Source organism: Musca domestica, unplaced genomic scaffold, assembly GCF_030504385.1.
Source record: "Musca domestica strain aabys unplaced genomic scaffold, Musca_domestica.polishedcontigs.V.1.1 6, whole genome shotgun sequence".
Lineage (NCBI taxonomy): Eukaryota > Metazoa > Arthropoda > Insecta > Diptera > Muscidae > Musca > Musca domestica.
The window spans coordinates 13,952,025-13,977,001 of NW_026712363.1; the positions used below are offsets into that span (position 1 = coordinate 13,952,025).

Genomic DNA, 24,977 nt, shown 5'->3' on the forward strand with positions numbered 1-24,977 from the left:
TCTCGATAAAATTTAGCAAATGTATTTCTGATGTGTACTTGATATATTTCCTTAAATATTGTCGTTATAGAATGCATATTACGGCTGCGGAGGACAAAAATAACAAATCGGATGAACAATATATATGGGAGCTATAGCTATGTCTGAACCGATTTCAATCAAATTTGGCGTACTTATTTTCAGGTCCAATCTGATCGTACGTGCAAAATTCCATACTATTCGGACTGATATTACACGTTTGGTGCACAATAAAAGGCAAATCGGACGAAAATATATATGGGAGCTATATCTAAATTTTAACCGATTATCTCCAATTACAACAGGGTTCGTCCTTAGGCCAAAAAAATGATTTGTGCAAAATTTCATCTGGATAGGGCAATAAATGCGAACTGTACTTTGTTTATAAAAATACATGGACAGACGGACGGACGGACATGCATAAATCGACTCTGAATGTGATTCTATGCAGATCATCATAAGGAACTATGGGTCTATTTCGTTTCCTTTTGCCTGTTACAAACAAATGCACAAAGACATAATACCCTGACAACTTTGTGGTGTATGGTATAAAAATGAAGAAATGTATGAAAAAACCAGTAAAAAAAGTCTTAAAGTCGGGCGGGCTGACTTATGATACCCTACACCACTTTGTTAATTTAGTAGAGCTCCGTATAAAAATTAAAAATTTTTATGGGAGAATTCAATCATACACGCTATGAATATAATTATAATTTAAAGTTCAAAGGACTAAATATGCCGAAGCATTTGTATCTTTTAAATTCGGACTTGTATTGCCCATTTGGTGCACAGAACCGATCTTCACCAAATTTGACATACTACCTTCTAGACTCAATTCGGTCGTAAGTGCCAAATTTCATCCTATTTGGGCAAATATTAGACGTTTGGTGCACAATCAATTGGTGGGAGCTATAGCTATACCTGAACCGATTTCGGGCTGATATTATACGTTTGGTGCACATTAAAAGGCAAGTCGGACGAAGATAAATATGCGAACTATATCATAATTTTGACCGATTATCTCCAATTTCAATAGGATTCGTCCTTGGCTCAAACTAATGATTTGTGCAAAATTTCATCTCGATACGGCAATAAAAGCGAACGGTACTTTGTTTACAAAAATACATGGACAGACGGACGGACATGCATAAATCGACTCAGAATGTGATTCTATGCAGATCATCAAAAGGAACTATAGATCATTCTGAATTGACAAAATTTGTCAAAATCGGTCCAGCCATTCTTGAGATATATGCATTCCCGCTAATATCCATTTCCTTTATATATACATATTGTATATTTTTCGCTATATATATCCGATATATCTACTATCGACATCTACTTAACTGTCAGGATTGACCTGTTCGTCTTTTTGTAATTTCGCCGGTATTAAAAATATTCGCTGTTTTAGGGGAAATTTTATGGCCTATTTCACCCACAAATGTTATGGCCTATTTCACCCACTTTTATTACCCGATGACCATCAAAATTGGAAGATGTCTACACAGGCCAAAGCTCTAACCCCGTGCTAACTTCAGCGTCGATTGGTCTATAATTGCGACCTGTAGAGCAACTGCAAAATCAGGAAATTTTTTAGTTTTTGTCCATCTCAACCCCTAAATATTATGCGATCATCTCCAAAGCAATAGGCTTTTATTCTGACCATAATCCAACCCCCATTTTCAATTATCGGATCGCGCCATAATTGCGACCTGTAGAGTGATTACAAATTAACGTGGACGGATGGACGGACATAGTGTTGTAGCGTATAAAAATCAAGTGACGTGGTAAAAATATGCTGCTGAAGTTTGAAATGTTTTTGACATTCAATTATGAGTCTGGCCTAGGATCATCATATCAGAACATAGCTTGTTTTACGATACCCTAAGGAACAATAAAAGCTTGAATATTGTACGATTTATTGATTTTAAAATTTATTACTTTTTATTTAGGTATCACCGTGCTTCCTATATTGTTCAATCTACTTCAATCCATTCTGTCAAAATTGACAGAACAGTATTATCTTTTGTGTTGGTTAATCTGTGATAGCAATTTATAGTTTGTGTTAATCTTAAAAATTTTACTGTAAGATAATTTCAAAAAATAAATCGGAGTTATTTTCGTATGCTAATGAAAATGTAGCTAGTTGTAATAAAATTTTCTAATATTACATTATTCATCTGGTATTATTTGCCTATTTTCCTTCCCTTGGCGCCAACGATAGTAAATCAATTCCCCTATAAACACCACAATGCTTAAAATGATGCCCACAATCCATGGTGCAATTAGTCCCACAAAATTGCTCATATCCAACTTTACGGGACCGGTATCAATTTGAGTATATATCGACGCCTGTACTTGGTTCTGTTCATTGGCATTCATGTAATCGGCAACGATTTTCCATTCCCAGTATTTCGAGAGTCCCGACGAATGCCAGGCCAATATTAAATCATTATATTTTGTTAAGTGAGCCCACATGCGCGGCACCATGGCCACAGTGAAGACAAAATAGATATCATCAACCATTAGTTTCAGACGATCCAAGGCTTCGGATGTAATAAAATGGCCATTGCCAAAATGACCATAAGCCATGCGTTCCAAGGCAAAGCCCATGTTTTCTGTTTTTGCCCTTGACCGCATTTCTTCTCTGCTGCTGATACGGTAGTTTGTCACTAGACGCTGATACAGAGGCTACAAGGAGATCACATTTTAGTATGGAATATGAAAAAAATAAAAACCTAACTTACTTCAATCTCGTCTTCCAGTAAGGCAACCCAATCATAGGATGTGGCAGTCCATGTCAGATTATGGCTGTACAAACGTTCAACTGAATCGGCCGCTTCAGAGAGACTGTGAAGGCATTAAAAATATGAATATATTTTATGCAGATTTCAAGAATTCTACTTACTCTGGTAATGTCAAGATGGACGATAAACCACCCCCATAAACACTGGTCACAATAATATCGATCACATAGCAGGCAAACAAAACTGTTCTAACAGTATGTGAATTAACCACATAATCTGATCCTTGGGATATAAACAGTTTCAACGTGGTCGAATAGGCAAATTCCACGCTTGACATTATGTCGAGATTCTCTTGTTCTTCGATTAGATGCTCTTCAAATAGTCTTGCCAAAAATAATGCCAAAGCTTCCGCAAATAAACACAATATCACAGCCAACCAAAGGGTATATTTAAATGGGGTGATAGGTAACGCCCATGTGCTCATGCGGGTTGGTGCTGGAACAAGGCATGTTACACCTGATCTACCCAAAAATGATGTTTGATCTATGCTTCTGTAGGCTATATACCTGAAATGACAAAAAAAAACAGATATGGGAGATAACGTAATAATAATAAAATAAACGTAATAATAAATGAAACAAATAAACAACAATAAGTTCTTCCGGTAAAGAAAACAATTTTATATAAAAGTATCTAAATTAAAACGTGTTCCACTTTGAACTACAAATACGAGTAAGGTTGGACAATGCTGTTGAACTTTTAAAAACCCCATAAAGTGGGTGAGGTTGTTGTATGGGGGCCATTCCAGAACGGGAAACTCAATAGAAAAATTTATACTTCAGGGAATGTCAAAAATGCTGTTAAACTTATTCCAGTGACAGCTCATTATATGGCTTACAACTTACAAGCGAACAAAAGCGTTTTGGTGAGAACTTTCCAGAAAAAAAGTTCGTGATGGAATTCAAGCGTGATAGCGTGATTTCCCTATATATTTGGCTGGAAAACCACAAGTAGCTATCGTTACAGCACTCCAGCATTTAAATGTGAATAAATCGTTTGTGTCTCGTACCATTGCTCGATACCGTGATAATGGTAGCGTAGCCCGACGACGAGTTGCTTCGCTTGGACGAATGTTGGTGAACTGCCGAATTTGGTTATCTCCGATGAGAAAACATTCGCTGTCCAGCAGTTTATAAACAATGGTCAGTTGAAAATGTGCACCTTCAGTTGGCCACCAGAACTCAAGCGCCGGCCATGGTGATAGTGTGGGCCGCCATAACAGCCGAAGGTCGTAAACCTTGGACATTCCAACAGGACTCAGCTACACTGCACTCAGTACGTGTATAGTCATCATAATACCGAATATTCGGAGGTTCCGTTATGTGGGAGCTATACGACGACCTGGACCTACATAGGCAATTTTCTGTCACAGGCTGTAGGAACTTTAGGAACTTCGAATACCAATTTTCAAACAATTCCGGTGAATAATGTTGCGAAAATCATGAAAATGCCGAATATAGGGAGGTACAGTTATATATATACCTGAACGTAGGCCTATATAGCCCGTTTTCAATACCAAAAGTCCTGCAAACCAAACACATATTTGAGTAAAATTTTAACAATCTACTTCAATTCGTTTGGAAGCTAGAGTGATTTTCACAGACGGACAGGCAGACGGAAGAACATGGCTAAATCGACATAGAATTTTGTGCTGATCAAGAATGTTTATACTTTGTGCGGTCTAAAATGTATATTTCGAGGTGTTACAAACGGAACGACAACCTTAATATACCCTCCATACTATGGTGGAGGGTATAAAAAAGAACATATATGAATTGCCTGTAAGAAGTATGAATCTTATTATAAGTAATATATAAGATTCTGGTCGAGGGGGAAGTAGTTTCATGCCAGATCTGTTTAGTGAAGACAGACGGACATGGCTAGGACATGTAAGAATTAACTAGAAACCTGATCGGTAACATATATAATATATGGGGCGGAAGTAGTTTTTTCATCCAAAAAAGTCTAATGTATGGATTGAAAAAAGTATGCCAAAATAAGTATACAATAAAAATTCCCGTATATCAAATGATTACCCAACCGAAATGACATTCATTCGGAAAGAGACTCATCCTATCATTGGATAATATTATGTCAATTTACTTACCATACAAAAAATGCTCCCAAACCCATGTGAGTTTTGCCTTCAACAATCATACCAATTAAACCATCGGCAGTGTAGTTGGGGTATAGCATTCCCCATTCGGATTTCTCGGCTAAAAAGGATAACAAACAGTTTTGATCATTGATTATGTTATGATAGCAGTAACTTACAAGTATCCGCCTGCACACTACAATTATAGATTTCGCAAAAGGTGTGAACAACACGCATTTCCGTACCATCAATATGGACCAAATGTCGGGGATTATCCTCAGCATAATCATGGTACTGGGGTAAACGTTGAAAATCTACCACCACAAATGGACGATAATCGAAAGCACCGACAATAATTTCACGTCCCTGCAAGTTTTGTAGCTTGTGACGTGAAAATAAATCGACATTTGGCTCAAATGTTTCGTTTAGCGCATCATATTGACTAATTTGCAGTAATTCATGAGGATTTTCAAAAAACGAGCCAACAAATTTATTCGTTTTAATATTGAATTTAGTAGAATTTTTATATTCCGCTTCAATGATTAAAATGTTTGCATTATCTGAAATGCCATTTAATAAAAATTAATGTTTGAATATTATTATAAGATTGAGGTCTTACTTTTAAAAAATAAATCCTGGAAAAAATCTTCACACTGTGTCTCATTCGTATAGACAAATAAAAATTTTGCTTCATATGAACGCCAAATCGAGTAGACACTGGCCATACGGTAAGTCTGTGCAAATCTCGGGATATCGTCTTGAAAAACCAGGAATCCCTGTAATGCATTATAAACAAAAGTGTTAGCATTAATGTAAAGATTAAGGAGTCAAATATTAAAAAAATGGTTAACGAATATCATTAGTTATCATTGGTTTTGCAAACAGACCAGCCCATATCAGTTTATTAAAATATATTTTGACTTAAATTATGATTATTTAAAATATTGAACTTTTATGGAAAAGATACCGAATGACTGGCCCAATATTATTCACTCCTCATCTGAACTAACACAGATATAAATATTACAATTTTGACCGAAAAACTTCTTGCTTCATTTTATATGAGATATGCGATAATTTGGAAAATGTTGAAGTATGCGTGAGGTACCAGATATAGTGGTTCACTTCATCCAATACTGATAAAAAATATTACGATGTGCAAAATTTAAAATAGGACATCTAATACCAATTTTATGTGAATAATTCTTAATATAAAAATGTAAACCTTTTATGAGGAAGGTGCCAGAAGGTTTAAACCGATAAATTCCATATTACCATCGGATCTCTAGTGGATTTAGATATGCTAAGAATCGCTTAATTGTTTTATAAGTTATGAGAGATATAGGTATTTAAAAATGTGACCGTTTAAGAAGGAGTAAGGCTTTTCATGACAGATCTTGTGTTAATACAAATCAAGTTCATTTCGCATTTTATGAGTGTATTGGTTCTTTAAACTAGGAAACGTACCAGAAAAGTGGACCCATATCTACCATCTTCACACCAAATCTTGTGCTAGTAGAAATATTGGAATATGTGAAATTGAATTGGGTGCTGATTTCGCATTTTATGAGAGTAATAATTCAATAGAATTCAGAATGTTGAGCCGTTGTGGGGGAGATATCAGAAGGAGTGTTCCAATAAATTTCATCTGCACACTGGATCTTGTGATGACAGAATATTAGGATGATGTAATTGTGCACCAAATGACTAATATTAGTCCAAATGACTTGCATTTTGGCACATCCGACCGAATTCAGTCTAGAAGCAAGTACATTAAAATAGGTTCAGATATACCTATAGCTGCCATATATGTTTCATCCGATTTGCGGCTTTAAATCCCTCACATGCATACACAAGAATGATATTTGGTACCAGATAAGTTATAAAGCTCAAATATACCTCTGTTAAATTTCGAGTTCGGATCAGATTAGGATATAGCTCTCATATATATCTTTATCAGACTAGAAACAAGTACATCATATTTGGTGAAAATCGGGTGCGATATAGCTATAGCTCCTATATATATGTTTTTTCCGATTTGGTGCTAAAGTCCCTCACATGCGATTTTACCGTTATTGCGCACCATATATGTAATATCAGCCCAAATTGGATATACTTTTTCTTATTCAACCGAATTTTTCCAATTTTGGTGAAACTCCGTCCGGAATAACTATAACGCCAATCAATACTTTTTCCTCATCGAAGTCATATCATGCACTATACAGCATTTTTATTTGGTTCATAAATTCCCAGTATAATTTTTATACCCTCCACCAAAAAAGGTATGGAGGGTATATTAAGTTCGTCATTCCGTTTGTAACTCATCGAAATAATCATTTTAGACCCAACAAAGTATATATATTCTTGATCAGCGTAAAATTCTAAGATGATTTAGCCCTGTCCGTCCGCCTGTCCGTCCGCCTGTCCGTCCGCCTGTCCGTCCGCCTGTCCGTCTGTTGTAATCACGCTACAGTCTAAACGAATTAAGATAGGAAGTTAAAACTTTGCACAGATATGGGGGCTATACGATATCGGTCCACGATATCGTATAGCCCCCATATAACGGTACCCCCCGATATTCGGTATTTTGAAGATTTTACCCACATTTTTCAACGGAATTGTCTGAAAATCCACACAAGGAGTACCTTGTGGGTACTTTATACCTCGGCAGAGAATTATCTATATAGGTCTACAATATCGTACAGCCCCCATATAACGGTACCCCCCGATATTCGGTATTTTGATGATTTTACCCACATTTTTCAACGGAATTGTCTTAAAATCCACACAAGTAGTTCCTTGCGAGTAATTTACCCCCTGAGAGAGAATTTTCTATACAGGTCCACGATATCGTACATCCCCCCATATATCGGCACCTTCCTATATTAGATATTTTAAAGATTTTAAAAGAATTTTTATTGGATTTAATTTTTTTGAAAATTTTCTAATTCGTTCCAAATGGTGGAGGGTATTCAAAGTTCGGCCCGGCCGAACTTACTGCTTTTTTACTTGTTTTTTTTGTTACGGGAGCTCTACTACACTAATACACATAGTGGCCTTTCCTTACTGGTTATCATGTGGCCATTCCTTTACGAAGAAAAATGCTGCTGAGATAAAAATTTTATTATAGTATTCATTTAAAAACTTAAACCAGTAAATAAATGTCAAAAGAGGGGCAGGGCCGACTATATGATACCCTACATCACTTTGCATATTTAGTAGAGCTCCCGTGGCATTAGCTATTATTTGCACAATAAACCTGAAATCAGATTAAGGATATATATGGGAGCTATACTCAAATCTTAGCCGTTCTTGATAAAATTTGTCAAAGGTATTTCTGAGATTTATAAGATTTATAAGATATCTGGTACTAAATATCATTGTTGTCGAATATGCTAATGTGAGGGACCTAAACACCGATTTTCTCCAAATTTAAAATAAATGTACGGGCGGACGGACATGTATAAATCTACTCAGAATGTGATTCTATGAAGATCCTCAAAATTATCTATGGGTCAATCTCGATTCCTTCTACGTGTTACAAACAAATGCACAAAGACATAATAACCACTATGTGGTGTAGGTTATAAAAACTCAAAATCTGTGGTATGATCATATATCAGAGCCAGTAAAAATACCGAAAAATTCGTTCTGAAGAAAAAATGTGGTTATCATCTTCAAAAACCACATCATTTTGGACTACAGCTAAGGTGGTGTTTGTGAATTACAAATTACAAATTATTCCGTTAGAAACCGAAGATAGCTTCAAAATACCAAAATTTATAATCTATCTAATATATATATATATAAATATATATATATATATATATATATATATATATATATATATATATATATATATATATATATATATATATATATATATATATATATATATATATATATATATATAAGGGTGTTTTTGGAATTTCCGGTTCTATGAAAATCTCAAATTTCAGCTGCTTAAGTAGGAAATTGTAACAAAAAACTTTGAAATGCCGAAAATAGAGAAGTACAGTTCTATAGAGCTATCCCTAAACATGGACCGATAAAGCACATTTCCTATACGAGTGCCATTTCAGAGCTTTAAGTGCAATATTGTATATTTATCTTGATTTCAATCGATCTTGTGTTCGACGACCATTGACGAACTTTATACAAATTTACTACGTTATTTGTTTCACACTATTTCATTCATTCAATGTAATGCATTTGAAACTAACCTCACAATTGGCCTGTGTTATGGCAGCCACATATTTTTTTACCCAGTCATCATAATAAATACCATCATCAGTGTATTGCTTATCTTGTTCATCAAAATTGTGTATATCCTTCGAAAAGGATTCATTCAGGGTCCAAGGATTTATTTGCAAGTAAACATTAGAATTTATCGCTGCTAATGTCCAAAGCAAGTCATATTCCTTATGTCTCAATACACATGTAGTAGTTAAATTCGAAAAATACGAATGCACTGTGAAATCGCCAATAAAAGATTACAAGCAAAAAAAAAGAGAAAAGGAAAGAAACTACGTATTAGATTTGGTAATTAATGTCTTTTATTGATTTTTACACTTACATATTACATTAATCACACTAGACCAGTAACTTGTTTCCGTAACTATCATGACGAGCGTTTGGAAAGAAAATTTTGCTTGTAGAGCTGACAAAACGTAAAGAAGTTCTGAGGAATTGCTGTGCAAAATGCTTGCAATTATATTGCTCATATGTTATATTAATTGCATGCATTTAAATATTAATGTTGAAATAATTTGTTATGCATTATTTCTATTTACAAAGTAATGAGGCAATATTTATGGATGTTTTTTTTTTTGTCAATAATACATTTAACAATCCATAATAGTCTAGTAGGCAGGAGAGGAATACACTGTAAAAAACTGAAACGTTGTTTTAAACTTTTACTAATACACAAATACACGATTTCGGAGGATATTGATTACTCTATATTTTGCACCGTAAATGAGTACGCATCCATAGACTACCGCATAAGGGAGACTTCCACGGCTCACCTGAAATACTAATCTTGTCTTCAGGTTGGGCATATGACGAAATCTGTTAGCGGAAGTAGCATATGAGAGTGATGTATGAACCCTAATGATTACGGAGTCAGGCATCTGCAGGTATATAGGCTAGTTTGCAGGCATAAGCGAAAATATGGAATGAAATATGATCGGTCTCTATTTGTTTTAACGGCGGACAGTGGTGCGCGAGTTACCTTAACCAGCAATCTATAGAGCACTCCGAGAGTATCGTGATGATTTCATCATTATTCTTGATCAGAGTAAAATTCTAAGACGATTTAGGCCTGTCCGTCTATTGTAGTCACGCTAGAGCCAAAACGAATTATAATATGAACCAAAAACTTTGCACCCATCAGTCTTTTATCTGCAGACAGGTCAAGTTCGAAGATGGGCTATAAGGGTCAACGATATTGTATAACCCCCAGCCTATATTCGGTATTTTTTAACCATATTTTTCAATGAAATTGTCTGAAATTCGACACGAGTATCTCCCAAGTACTTTACCCCTGAAGAAGAAATTTGCATATTGGTCCACGTTTTCATATAGACCACATATAGAGATACCTCACTTTATTCGATTTGATGAAATTAGCGACATTTTTACCGGAATTGTTTCAAGTTTCGTATTTAAAGGTCGCAATGGGTACTACCTTTGACCGGTATTTTTCGGAGTTCTTGGACTTTTTCCTCCAAAATGCTGGAAGGTATTGGAAGTTCGGTTATTTGTTAATTGTTTTTTTGCCCAACCACGATTCTTTGGCTCCTTGTACCACAGAAGCAAAACCCCCACAGGAGCAACGAGTTTCCGATCCATCCTAAATGACCTGGAAATTCTCTTCCGAAAATCTCTATAGTTAAATTTGTAACTGATGGTTTGAATTTTGCTTTAAAGATGTATACAGTTTATATTAACCCATTATGATTACATTATCACTTCTTTATAAATATTAACTTAACGAAAAATTCAATAAGTGCTTTACATTTCAAACTTCATTCGATCATTTGGGATAACAAACACTCTATCAAATAAAAAATTTAAGAAAAACCACCACCCCATTATAATCCATGAAGGAAAAGTCAAAAGTCGGTTGGTGCCGACTATATGATACCTTATGCTACTATGCATATTAAGTAGAGCTCCGGAAACAAAAGCATTTATTTGAAGTACAGGGTGTAATAAAAAAACTGCAACAAATTCAAACACCATAATTTTTACATATTTTATTAAATTTTATTCAATGAAAGCAAAAAATGTCGGAAATAGCATCAAATTTTACAATAAGTTTAGATTTGTTCGAATGGGCACGATTTACGGCCTTCAAATGACCAATGAAACCGTCACAGGCTGCCCGAATGTTGCTATGCGGTATTTTGGCCCGGCAAAGCGTTGGATTGAGGTGATCGACACTTTGGCATTTTTTAGTGCCAACCTTGCTTTCCAAAATACTCCAGACACAGTAGTCCAACGGATTAGTATCCGGAGACCTTGGTGGCCATTGTGCGCGAAGCGAAGAACCTCATTTTGTAACCATTCTTGGGTGGCGCGTGCTGAGTGCGATGGAGTCCTGTTGGAATGTCTAAGGTCTGCGGCCAAAATGTTTGCATACCCAAGGCTTTAATACATCCTCCATATTCGGCATTTATTCTGATGTCACGGTCGATTAATACGAGCGGAGAGCGACCATCGGCTGTACTGGCGGCCCACACCATCACCATGGCCGGCGCTTGAGTTCTGGTATCGAACCGACGGTGCACATTTTCAGCTGACTTCTTTGTCAAGTAAACACGATCATTTTGTTTGTTTACAAACAGATAGACAACGAATGTTTTCTCATCGGAGCAAACCAAATTCGGCAGTTCACCACTTTCGGCCAAGCGAAGCAACTCTTTAGCTCTTTTGAGCAAAGACATAGAAGTATAAAGATGGGACAAGACAGAGTCAAGATGTGGCAACCCTGTGAAAATATCTCTGTTGTTATGATATCGTAACAACATAGCTACAAATGTTAACTGATTTAAACCGCTGAGGCAATATGTAAATTTTTGGAAGGTCTATGGAATAAAATTTTAAGGCGAAAATATTGAATTTTTCAAATTTTTAGTTGTTATTCTTTTCTGTAATTGTGGTTTTTATAATAATATGTCTCTGCCATGAGCTGTTACTCTATGTATTGTAGACACAAACCATTTGCTCAAAATGCATTTTGTCTAGTCTTTACCATTTTAGGTCTTTGTTTTGAGTCTATTTTCTTTCTATTGCGGTATAAGTTCTTGCACTTTTTGGAATTTCAAAGGCTTTCCACGAACTCATTTTTAAATATTTGCCGAATGGAATATTGCGATATGTTCAGCTCAGGAGCCGCTGCGACGCGGGTTTCGATCAAGTCGTTTCTTAATTTTCGAACATTTTCTACTGATGTTGCTGTTTCTTCCGTCCACTTCCTTGACGTCGGGCTACCCTGCCAGTATCACGGTAACGAGCGATGGTACGAGACACAAAAGATTTATTCACATTTAAATGCTGGAGTGCTCTAACAATAGCCACTTGTGGTTTTCCAGCCAAATATAAAGAAATCACATTATCACGCTTGAATTCCATCACGAATAATTTCTTTTTTTCGGAAAATTCTCACCAAAATGTAAAGAATATAATGAGCTGCCACTGGAATAATTTTAACAGCTGTCGGACGAGTGGCTTAGAAATGACAGCAGTCTGAAGTTGGTTGCAGTTTTTTTCATTTCACCCTGTATATGGGAGCTATAGCTATATCTGGACCGATTTTCTCTTAAATTTGATGCACTTGCATTTAGGTTGATTCCTATCGGAAGTGCCACAACTCAGTTCATTTGTGCTGATACTGGCCATTTGATGCAAAAAAGGGACTGTGAGGGACTTAAAACCCCAAATCCAATAAAGTATATATATGGTAGCTATAGCTATATTTGAACCGATTTTCACCAAATTTGATGTGCTTGCCTCTAGACTGAATTTGGTCGGATGCGCCAAAAATTCATTGGAGTGATATTGGCCATTTGGTGCACAATAAACCTGATATCGGATAAAGCTATATATGGGAGGTATATCTAAATTTGAACCTGGTTTTACCAATTTCAATAGGGTTCGACCTTGGCCCATACAAATGTTGTTTGGAAAATTTCATCACAATCGAGTAATAAATGTGACCTGCATTTTGTTCACAAGAATACATGGACAGATGGACCGACATGCATAAATCAACTCAGAAAGTGATTCTATGAAGATGCTCTAAAGTAACTATGGGTCTCTTTCGCTTCCTTCTCCATGTTACAACCATATGTAAAAATACATAATACCCTTACCACTGTGTAGTGTAGGGTATACGAATTTAGAAAAAACACGGCCCGTAATGAAAAACTTCAATTTGCTGTGTTTAGTGATTATATAATATTTATTACACATAAAACATTTAATGCATTACAAAGTACTACAAAATTTTTTGATATTTTGCATATTTAATAATTTCTATTTCTATGAACTACAAAATTTCCCATAGAGTGCGTTTGTGTTCAAGATAATGAACAGTGGTCCCAAATCATGACAACCATCAAAAACCTGAATACAACAAATGTTTACTTTAGCGCTGCAAATATTCTCTTAGCATATTAATTTTTAATATTCCAAAAATATTTCTTAACTTTAAGACCGCATTTGGCAACCGAAAGCAGAGAATGTGGAATTATTTTATCAGGATTTTGGAGAAACTTAAAGTACTCATTGCAGTATTGTCAGTTCCAATATTAAATTACACCGAATGTTAGTGTTAATGGTCCTATCGATAGTCTTTACTCAAAACCATATTCATATTTTCACTTCTAACTGCAGTGGAAGAACACTCTTAGAGTTTCCCCTCTTTTAGCATTTTTTACAAAACACTGTTAAAATAATACATTAAGTTCTACCAGATAGGGCATTCCTTGAGACTCTCATAATGCTGAAAATGGTGCATATATCTGCATATGTGAATCATACTCGTGTTTCAAAACGTCACTTTAAACTTTAAAATACTGCAAATGTGGAAGTACTTTCTTAGGGTGGATATACCAAAGGGTAACATTTCTACATAATTTTTTGAAAGAATGTATATATAGTATTCAGGAACCAAAATGCTAAATTACATCAAAATCTGTGGAAACTATTTGCCAAAATCTTGAAGTTCCCTCACATCGGAGGTGGGGTTCTATGGGAGCTATATGAAAAACATGTTCAGTGTTGACAATTTTTGTTATCAATTCATCAATCAATTTGTTTCCCGATCCCAAACATAAATGTAAAATTTCGACAAAATCGATTGAAAATATGTGGTTGAAACCGTACAAAGAAGTAAAAACGGGGGTAGGTTTCTATGGGGGCTATATCAAATTGTGGACCCATATTAACATCACTTTGCTAGGACATCGGATATTCATTAATAACATTAACATTAATAACAGATACCAAACTTCAGTAAATTTCAGTAAAATATGTACTAAATCTTCAAATTTCTTTAAATCGGAGGGTACCGCAATATGTGGGGACTATGTCTAAACTTTGACCAATTTCCACAATTTTCTAATTGCATTATTTTTTACTCATTATAAAGCTAATCTAAAAAAACAGATCGATTAATTGTATAGACAGATTTTTGTTGCACCTTCTCAAACATGTTGGACCACTGTGTAATTGTAAATAATACTTCTAACATTTGCGCTGTACTCGTATTTAGGTATACGTCTTTTCTGCCCACATAAAATCTCATTTTGCTAACACTTCTTAATTCTATTGTTATTTAAAATAACAATACACCATATATTGCTGACACAAAGACTTCTTCCTAAATTTGGTTTCTATTCCACCAATAACAAATCCACTCTCCTATAAAAACCAATATACTCATAAATATGCCCGCAATCCATAGACCTATGAAACCAGCAAAATTATCTACATCTAACTGAACTGGCCCCACATCAATGTGATTATACATAGAGGCCTGAACTCGATTCTGTTCATTGGCATTCATATATTCGGCGACAATTTTCCATTCCCAATATTTTGAGAGGCCCGACGAATGCCAGGCCAATATTAGATCATTGTATTTTGGCAAGTGAGGCCACATGCGTGGTACCATGGCCACAGTAAACGAATAATAGATATCTTCAACCATAAGCTTAAGATGCTGCAGGGCTTCAGGTGTAAAGAAATCACCATTTCCAAAATGACCAAATGCCATGCGTTCCAGGGCGAAACCCATATTTTCGGTTTTAGCCTTTGAGCGCATTTCATCCATACTGTTGATGCGATAGTTGGCCAAAATGCGGTGAAAGATTGGCTGTAGGAAAAAACAAATTTAATTTGTCGACTATGACCAATGTGTTTAGCCTTTATACTAACATCCTTTGGTCCATCGCCTTCATCTACTATTGAGGTTATCCAGGCATACGATGTAGATGTCCAGGTCAGATTATGGCTGTATAGACGCGCAACAGAATCGGGCGCTTCTGTAAGGCTACATCGAAAGCGATAATAAAAATTAATTTTTTTACAGGAAATGTGATTTCTACTCACTCGGGTATTGTCAAGATGGCCGATAATCCTCCTGCATAAATGCTCGACACAATGATATCAATCATGTAGCAAGCAAACAGAATTGTCCTTACCGTATGCGACCTTACAACATAACGTGAACTCTGCGATATAAACAATTTCAATGTGGTGACATATGCAAACTGTATACTTGACCATATGGAGGCATTATTTTGTCGCACCACCACCCGATCTTCGAAGAATCTTGTCAAACATAAAGCCACCGTTTCCCAACACAAGCAGAATATTACAGCCAACCAGAGACTATACGGAAATGGTCTAATAGGCAGTGTCCAGCGGGTTTTGCGAGATGGCGCCGGAACAAGACATGTTACACCTGATCTGCCGAGAAAAGTTGTTTGATCGATGGATTTATATGCCATGTACCTGAAAACGGAAGGCTTGAGATGTGCACTTAAAAGGGATGTATTAGGGAAAATACGTTTATAGCATTGAGTCGGTGGAGCACAATTTCAAAAACGTTCTAAGCTTACAGGCAAACTTTTTAGCATGACATTAAATCGATGTGAAAGGATCAACAATAGTTGGACTCAGAGACATTGTATTCGTTATGTGTGAAATTTTCAACATATAATTATTTATTTTGTTGTTGCAAATTATTTAATTATTTATTACAAACGTATGTCAAGTTCGTATATCGACAGTAGAATTGCACTAGATCTAGTATCCACCCACATTTTGTGAGATAGAGTCTTCTATATTGTGAATATAACACTGTGAAGGGCTGACCATGTGATACGCTACAATATCTATAAAAGAAGAAAATGTTTGTACGTTTTTACACGTTTGTATATCATTGATTCCAATTAAATTTGGAATAAGTGACGGAATTTAGTACAAAAATAATATTGAAAAAATTATATTGAAATCGGTCTGTTGTAATCACCTACTGTCAAAACGAATTAAGATAGGAAAATTAAATTTTGCACATATCTCTCTTTTGTATGCAGGCAGGTCAAGTTCGAAGATGGGATATATCGGTCGACGATATCGTATAGCTCCCATATAACGGTACCCCCCGATATTCGGTATTTTAATGATTTTAGCAACCTTTTCGTGAGCACTATACCCCCTGAATGAGAATTGTCTATATAGGTCCATGATATCGTATAGCCCCCATATAACGGTGTTTTGATGATTTTAGCCATATTTTTAAGGAAATTGTCTGAAATTCCACACAAGGAGTTCCTTGTGGGTATTTTACCCCTGCAAGATAATTGTCTATATCGTATATCCCCCATATAACGGCACCCCTCATTTTCGGTATTTTGATGATTTTAACAACATTTCTCAATGAAATTGTCTGGAATTCCACACAAGAATTTTATTGTGAGTATTTTACCCCCAGACATAGATTTGTCTGTATAGGTCCACAGTATCGTCTATCCCCCCAATATATCGGCACCTTACGATATTCGGTATTTTGAAGATTTGAACAGAATTTTTAATGGATTTTTTTTTGAAATTTCCTAATATGTTCCAAATGGTGGAGGGTATTCAAAGTTCGGCCCGGCCGAACTTACTGTTTTTATACCCTACACCATCAGGGTATTATGTCTTTGTGCATTTGTTTGTAACAGGCAAAAGGAAACGAGATAGACACATATTTCATTCTGATGATCTGCATAGAATCACATGTCCGTCCGTCTGTCCGTCCGTCTGTCCATGTATTTTTGTAAACAAAGTACAGTTCGCATTTATTGCCCTATCCAGATGAAATTTTGCACAAATCATTTGTTTGGCCCAAGGACGAACCCTATTGAAATTGGAGATAATCGGTCAAAATTTAGATATAGCTCCCATATATATCTTCGTCTGGTTTGCCTTTTATAGTGCACCAAACGTGCAATATCAGTCCGAATAGTATGGAATTTTGCACGTACCATCAGATTTACCTCAAAATAAGTATGCCAAATTTGATCGAAATCAGTTCAGATATAGCTATAGCTCCCATATATTGTTCATCCGATTTGTTATTTTTGTCCTCCGCAGCCGTAATATGCACTCTGTAACAACAATATTTGGGGCGATATATCAAATACAGATCAGAAATACATCTGCTAAATTTTATAAAGATCGGTTCAGATTTGGATATAGCTCCCATATATGACTTCGTCCGATTTACTTTTGATTGTGCACCAAACGTCTAATATTTGCCCAAATTGGATGAAATTTGCCACTTACGACCGAATTAAGTCTAGAAGCTAGTATGTCAAATTTGGTGAAGATCGGTTCAGATATAGCTATAGCTCCCATATATACTGTTCATCCGATTTGTCATATTTGTTACCCAGAGCCGTAATATGCACTCGGTTACAACGATATTCAGGGAAATATATCAAATACAGCTCAGAAATATCTTTGCCAAATTTTATCGAGATCGGTTCAGATTTGGATATAGCTCCCATATATATTTTTATCCGATTTCAAATTAATTGTTCACCAATTGGGCAATACAAGTCCGAATTTAAAAGATACAAATGCTTCGGCATAGTTAGTTCTTTGAACTTTAAATTATAATTATAATCATAGCGTGTATGATTGAATTCTCCCATAAAAACTTTTAATTGTTATGCGCAGCTCTACTAAATTAGCAAAGTGGTGTAGGGTATCATGAAGTCGGCCCCACCCGACTTTAAGACTTTCTTTACTGGTTTTTACTTGTTAAATTCTTAATAATATTTATAAATAAAATTTTGGATGCATATAAAAGGGGGAAGTAATGCCACAGGGATCAGTTAGTAGGATATATAAATAGACTTAAAAAAACCATTTTAATTTTCGATTCAATGAATGTGATTTTGTCATTATTACATTCCTCAGTCCAAATTACGAACCTCATTCAAAAGTCGCTGTTGATTTGTCTTTAATTGTCACATCTAGAATTTTTGAGTCTATTTTAACCCCTAAATATTATGCGATCATCTCCAAAACAACAGACTTCTATTTTGACCCTAACCCCAGAAAAATTTCGTGACGATCTGAACTAACATCCCTTTCTTTAATATATATAGATTGTACATATTAATCAGCATTACATTTGCTGTACATTTGCTATCAGCATCAAAGTAAAGGTCAGAAGTGACCTTTTCCTGCATTTGTGATTTCGCCGTAAAAAAATTTCGCTATTTAGTGAAATTTAAACTCTAGCCCCATACAAAATTCTGATTGATTGGTCTATAATTGTGATATCTAGAGCAGCCGTAAAATAAGGAAATTTGGCAGTTTTTGGTCCATTATCTTTCTAAGAAAGATTTGCATCAATGCTGCTTTAACATTTTGAATTAATTTCCTAATATTTTAAAAAAAAATTCCTGCGTTTTTTTTGAGTTAAGGCAAAAAGTGTCAAAAGTAGAAACATTCTACACAAAATTTTACTACACGTCTCAAAACAAACTATTTTTCTACAAGTAGTATTTTTTAATAAAACTACATTCGAAAGTTATACATTGAGACACATTTACTAATAGTTCGCAATATTTATACCCTACAACACTATGTGTTGGGGTATTATAAGTTTGATTGGGCCAAAAATTATTTACACCTCGAAATATTGGTTTCTCACATAGGAAAGTATAACTGAGTCGATCTAGCTATGTATGTCCGTCCGTCCTTCTGTCAATGTTAATTTATAATCACTCTACACGTCGCAATTGTGGCTCGATTCTCAAGAAATTGAAAATGGAGGTGGGGTTATGGTCAGAATAGAAGCCTATTGCATTTGGGGATGATCACATAACATTTAGGGGTTGAAATGAACAAAAAGAGAAAAATGTCCTGATTTTGTAGTTGCTCTACAGGTTGCAAGTATAGATCAATCGACGTTAGCATGGGGGCTAGAACTTGGGGCTGGGCAGTAGCCTTCCAATTTTGATGGGCATCGAGTAATATTTAGTGGGTGGAATAGACTTTAACACTTGTGTTAAATAAAATTCAAATTTTCCATTAAACCGCGAATATTTTTAATCCCGACGAAATCACAAATAGATGAACAGTTCAATTCTGATAGTTACGTAGATTGCGATAGTATATATATCGGATATATATAATATAAGAAAGGGGATGCTAGCTAGAATGGTTATATCTCAAGAATGGCTGGACCAATTTTGACAATTTAAAGGTCAAAAATATAAGCCACAATACACGAACTCTCGTATGGAGTTAGAGTTTAGGACAGCGGGTAAAATGGACAACAACTTTTGTATGAAAAAATACCAACATTTACATTCTACCGAAACGCTGCAAGTTTTTGCAGGCAAAATCCAAAAAATACGCAAAAGGCGAACTTCTGGCATTTTATGCTGATTTCGTTGACGAATATAGCCAAATATCGAAGACAACCAAATCATATAGATGCGTCTAAATTAAGAGATACAGAGGAGCCTCTTGCTTTTCGACATGATCGCAGAATATTTAGGGGTTCAAATGACCCAAAAACAGAAAACAAATTCTGATCACACACTTGAAGCCACTTGACACGCCTGAGAAAAGAGTTAAGGACAGGTAAGAGTTCTAGCAATTTGAATGACCATTGGATTATATTTATCTGTAAAATGGACCATAACAACTAACAGCACGACGGAGTGCGTTAATATTGGGCCCTGTTCAAAATGCCAAGGGTAATATCTTGGCAGTGTTCCCTGACATAATTTCAAAAGCGAAATCTTCCAAAAGGTGTTTGGATATAAGAGAGCTTCTAACATATTGTAGTGTTGTAGGGTATTAAATGGTCGGCCCCGCACGACTATACCCTTTGTTACTTGTTAGTATAGAGCTTTGAAAATCTTTGGAGAGCTTTTTATTAATTTAAGAATGATTGGTTTTAATTTATATAATGGTAAACCCCAATTTCACTTTTTTTTAGTTTTTGTCATATTTGCTATTATGTAGAAATTCCATTTTAAAAAATTATCAATAAATGTTAACATTTTGGTATAACATCTGGCTTCATTAGTCGCTATTGTTTATTTGCCTTTGCTGAGTCTTGAACTCATTATATCAACCCACTGGTAATGTAAACCGTGGCTTTTTGCATTGTAATGAGTTATTCGCCTCATGTGGCTTCCAAAAACATAACTGGATTGTGTTGTCTAATTATATAAGTGTAATTAAAGCGGGGAAATTTGTTTTTGATTGCAGATATATGTATGTGGTCCTGGAGTTTTTTTCACTTTCCATGTGCTTTATTGTACCAGTTATAGAAATGTTCCTGAGTTTTTAGATTTTAGAATCTGTAAAAAATTTTGCTAACTTACCATGCATACATTGCTCCCATGCCCATGTGAGTCTTCCCGTCGATAATCGTACCAATCATTCCATCAGAAGTATAATTCGGATATGGAGTTCCCCATTCTTCTTTCTCGGCTTTAAAATATATTACAAGTGTTACATCTTATAATAAATTTAAATTTGAAGATAATTCACTTGAACTCACTTGTATCCACCTGAACACTGCAATTGTAGAGTTCACAAAATGTATGAACGATGCGCATTTCTGTGCCATCAATGTGGACCAAATGTCGTGGATTGTCCTCCGCATGATCATAGTACAAGGGTAAACGATTAAAATCAACCACCACAAATGGACGATAATCAAATGCGCCAACAATAATTTCTCTTCCTTGTAAATTTTGTAATTTGTTTCGGGGATATAAATCCACAGTAGGTTCAAAAGTTCCCTCTATAGCATTGAACACACTGACATCAATCAATTCATTTGGATTTTCGAACAATGAGCCAACAAATTTATTGGTTTTAATATAAAACTGGGTGGCATTTTTAAAATCCGTCTCGATAACTAATATATTTGCGATATCTGAGAATAGATAATCGTTCTTATAAAAATATATATCTTGATAAAAGTCCAACTAACTCTTAAACAATAAATCCTGAAAATAATCTTCCGTTAGTTTCTCCTTTGTATAAGCAAATAAAAATTTCGGTTCAAACGACCTCCACAGGGAATAAACACTGGCCTTGCGATAGGTATGGGCAAATCTAGGAATATCATCTTGAAAAACCACAAAACCCTGAAAAGAAAAGTTATATAATCCACAACAACTTTCAATACGGAATATTCTACAACACTCCGAATTCAATGTGTGATAAAGAATTTTAAATATTTTTTATTACGGTAATATTCACCTCGCAATGTGTGTGTGATATAGCTGCCACAAATTTCTTTATCCAATCATCAAAATAAATTCCATCGTTACTCAATTGATTATCTTGTTTCTCAAAATTGTAGATGTCCTTCGAAAAGGTGTCATTCAAGTTCCATGGATTGATAATAAGCACAACATTAAAATTTACAAAAGATGTACCATGCAGGTCAAAATCTTTGTTCCACAATACACAGGTTGTTGTTAAGTCCGAAAAATATAATTGCACTGCAAACAAAATAAAAGGATTGTAAACCCCATATCTTCTTAAATACCGAATTTGAAACGGTTTCGTGGCTAAATGTGGCTAGAATTATCAAAATACCGAATATCGGTGGTATCGTTATATGTGCGCTATAGGAAAAAGTGGACCTAAATATTCATTGTTCTGCCACTGGAGCTAGAATCCTTACGAACAACAAATACCAATTTTTAGATAAATCCGTGGAAAAATGTTTGAAAAATCATTAAAACACCGAATATAAGGAGGCACCGTTATATGGGAGCTATACCAAAACGTGGATCTATACGTGGAATGATTCGCCACAGGAGCTAGAATCCTTTATGACTTACAAATACAAATTTTTAGACAAATCCGTGAAAAAAATGTGAAAAATCATCAAAATACCGAATATCGGGAGGTACCGTTATATGGCGACTATACCACAACGTTGACCGATGTATCTCATTTTCAATACCAATCCTCCCAGATACAATAGAAAATTGTTCTAACAAATAATGAGACAGAGAAGCAGACAGACCGACCTCGTTAAATCGACGAAGAATTTTATGCTGATCATTAACATATATGTATACTTGATGGGATCTACGACGAATATTTAGGGATGTTACAAACGGATTGAGAAAGTTAATATACCCTCCTTTTCAAGGTGAAGGGTAGAAAAATAATCCAGACATTTGAAAGGTAACCTGATTAGTGCTTACAAATTTGCTAGGTTAAATCTATTAGAACATGTTACACAAATTGTTTTATATTTCAATGTTAATACCCTACAACCCTATGTGTTGGGGGTATTATAAGTTTGATTGGGCCAAAAATTATGTAACACCTCCCACATAGGAAAGTATATATGGATCTTCCTATCTCGCCGAGATGAGTCGATCTAGGTATGTATGTCCGTCTGTTCACGTTAATTTGTAATCAAGCTACAGGTCGCAATTATGATCTTATCCTCACGAAATTGAAAATGGAGGTGGGGTTATGGTCAGAATAGAATGGAGATGATCGCACGATATTTAGGGGTTGAAATAGACCAAAAACAGAAAAATTTCCTGAATTCGCAGTTGCTCTATAGGCCACAATTATGAACCAATCAACGCGAAAATTTACATGGTGTTGTAGTTTAGGAGTGGACAGAAACCTACCAATTTGGGTGGTCATCGGACAATAATTAGCGGGACCCTAACTTTTATGTAAGAAAATTGGAAAATTTCCACTAAACCGCGAATATTTTCAATCCCACTTCTGACCATTACAGCGATGCTAATAGCCAAGAAATCGGATATATAGCAAAATAGGTACAATATATATGTAAAAAAATGATCTTATTTATTCTGCTTGTAAATCAAGAACAGCTTGGCCGATTTTCACAATTCCCATCAATTCGGAATGGTCTCTTGTCAAAAAATGAAAAAATCTAAGAAAATCGCGGAAAACTATACCAACAAAAATGTGAATATCTTTTGTCGATTTTCTTCAAATTTTGTCATATTTTCCATCGTATGCGATTTTTTCAATTTGACTTACAATTTCGAATTGTACATTTTCTAAATGTTTACACCTCCAAACACTACGTTTTGAGGGTATTATATGCAGTTCGCAATTATCGTCCGATCCTCACGAAATTTTAGGGACAGGGTTAGGGTCAGAATTAAGGCCTATTGTTCTTAAGATATACATTTAGAGGTGCAAATGGACTAAAAAAATTAATTTTTTCTAATTTTGTAGTCGCTCTATAGGCCACAACTGAAAACTAATCGATAGGGAGAGAGTTAAGGCAGGGAAGAAGAGAGTTAAGGCAGGGAAGAAGTCTAGCATTTTGGATGACCATTGGATTATATTTAGCTGTAAAATGGTCCACAACTTGAATACTTAACAACACTACGGAGTGCGTAAATATTGGCCAAATTCTCCGGGTCAAAAAACTAAGGGTAACCTCTCTGCCTCTGGGCATGACTCTTTGACATTATTTCAAAAACGAAATCTTCCAAAATGGATTTGGATATAAGGAAACTTCGAACATATTGTACTTTTGTAGGTTATCACATGGACGGCCCCGCACGACTATAGCCTTTGCTTACTTTTTTGTTTTATTTTCCATTTCTTTAATATTTATTTCTTATTCACTCACATATAATATTTATAACAGTTGACCAGTGACTGGCTTCCGCTGCTAACATTGCGCTCACTTAAATCTATAGATCCTGTATTTTCAAAGTATCAACAAATTCTGAAAAAATGCCGTATAGAACAGGATATTTTTTTATTTGTTTTGAGTAAATATTAAATAAATTATTAAATATAATTATATTCTTTTTGCGTCAATATGGTGTGGGTAATGAAACATATATTGCCGGATAGTTTGCGACATCAAAGTGGGTAAAATATAATCTCATAATTTGCCATGAAACATATCGTGGGAGGTATTCCAATCGATTTTGCTATATATTTAGTAATTCAACTTCTTTTAGGGTAGCAGCAAAAATGTAAACTTACGAAGTGTAAATACGAAATTTGAAACCATTCATGTGTATAATGTAGCCAAAATCATCAAAATACCGAATATAGGGACTTACCGATAGGGGGCTATACGAAGACATGAACCTGCATAGGCAATTTTATGTCGCAGGCTGCAGTACCCACTACTAAGTGCAAATACGAAAATTTAAACTATTCTGGTGAAAAATGTCGCCAAAATCATCAAAATACCGAGTATAGGGAGGTACCGATATAGGGAGACCTGGACATGCATGGGCAATTTTCTGTCACAGGCTGAAGTACCTACTAGGGACTTCAGATATGAAATTCGAAAGAATTCCTGTACATAATGTCGCTAAAATCATCAAAATACCGAATATAGGGATGTACAGTTATATGGGGTCTATACCTAAACGTCGACCTATATAGCCCATTTTCCATACCAAAAGTCCTGCAGACAAAAGTTTTATCAACGTACTTCAATTCGTTTGGAAGCTAAAGTGAATTACATAGAAGCA

The 24,977-nt window shown here is 35.3% G+C and overlaps 2 protein-coding genes across 2 annotated transcripts; both read right to left on the reverse strand.

Annotated features, from left to right (window-relative positions):
- Nucleotides 1–1,973: 1,973 nt before the first annotated feature.
- Nucleotides 1,974–9,607, reverse strand: LOC105261466 (glutamate [NMDA] receptor subunit 1-like). Its single transcript, XM_059129173.1, has 8 exons — nucleotides 9,497–9,607; nucleotides 9,144–9,391; nucleotides 5,540–5,696; nucleotides 5,100–5,480; nucleotides 4,933–5,041; nucleotides 2,927–3,331; nucleotides 2,766–2,868; nucleotides 1,974–2,709 (listed from the first exon to the last, which is right to left on the reverse strand). The coding sequence occupies exons 1-8, from the start codon at nucleotides 9,543–9,545 to the stop codon at nucleotides 2,191–2,193; spliced, it is 1,971 nt and encodes a 656-aa protein (XP_058985156.1). The 5' UTR covers nucleotides 9,546–9,607; the 3' UTR covers nucleotides 1,974–2,190.
- Nucleotides 9,608–13,492: 3,885 nt separating this feature from the next.
- Nucleotides 13,493–24,198, reverse strand: LOC101890356 (uncharacterized). Its single transcript, XM_011291881.2, has 8 exons — nucleotides 24,113–24,198; nucleotides 21,724–21,968; nucleotides 21,452–21,608; nucleotides 21,014–21,394; nucleotides 20,835–20,943; nucleotides 15,541–15,945; nucleotides 15,367–15,481; nucleotides 13,493–15,304 (listed from the first exon to the last, which is right to left on the reverse strand). Exons 1-8 carry the CDS (start codon nucleotides 24,159–24,161, stop codon nucleotides 14,810–14,812), a joined length of 1,956 nt encoding a protein of 651 aa, XP_011290183.2. The 5' UTR covers nucleotides 24,162–24,198; the 3' UTR covers nucleotides 13,493–14,809.
- Between the last annotated feature and the right edge of the window lie 779 nt (nucleotides 24,199–24,977).

Coding starts and splice junctions, on each gene's coding strand:
- LOC105261466 (XM_059129173.1), bottom strand. CDS start 9,545: ATGATAGTTACGGAAACAAGTTACTGGTCTAGTGTGATTAATGTAATA. Junction 3,332..4,932: donor TTGGGAGCATTTTTTGTATG/GTAAGTAAATTG, acceptor TTGTCATTTCAG/GTATATAGCCTACAGAAGCA. Junction 2,710..2,765: donor TACTGGAAGACGAGATTGAA/GTAAGTTAGGTT, acceptor ATCTCCTTGTAG/CCTCTGTATCAGCGTCTAGT.
- LOC101890356 (XM_011291881.2), bottom strand. CDS start 24,161: ATGTTAGCAGCGGAAGCCAGTCACTGGTCAACTGTTATAAATATTATA. Junction 15,482..15,540: donor GCCATCTTGACAATACCCGA/GTGAGTAGAAAT, acceptor CTTTCGATGTAG/CCTTACAGAAGCGCCCGATT. Junction 15,305..15,366: donor AAGGCGATGGACCAAAGGAT/GTTAGTATAAAG, acceptor TTTTTCCTACAG/CCAATCTTTCACCGCATTTT.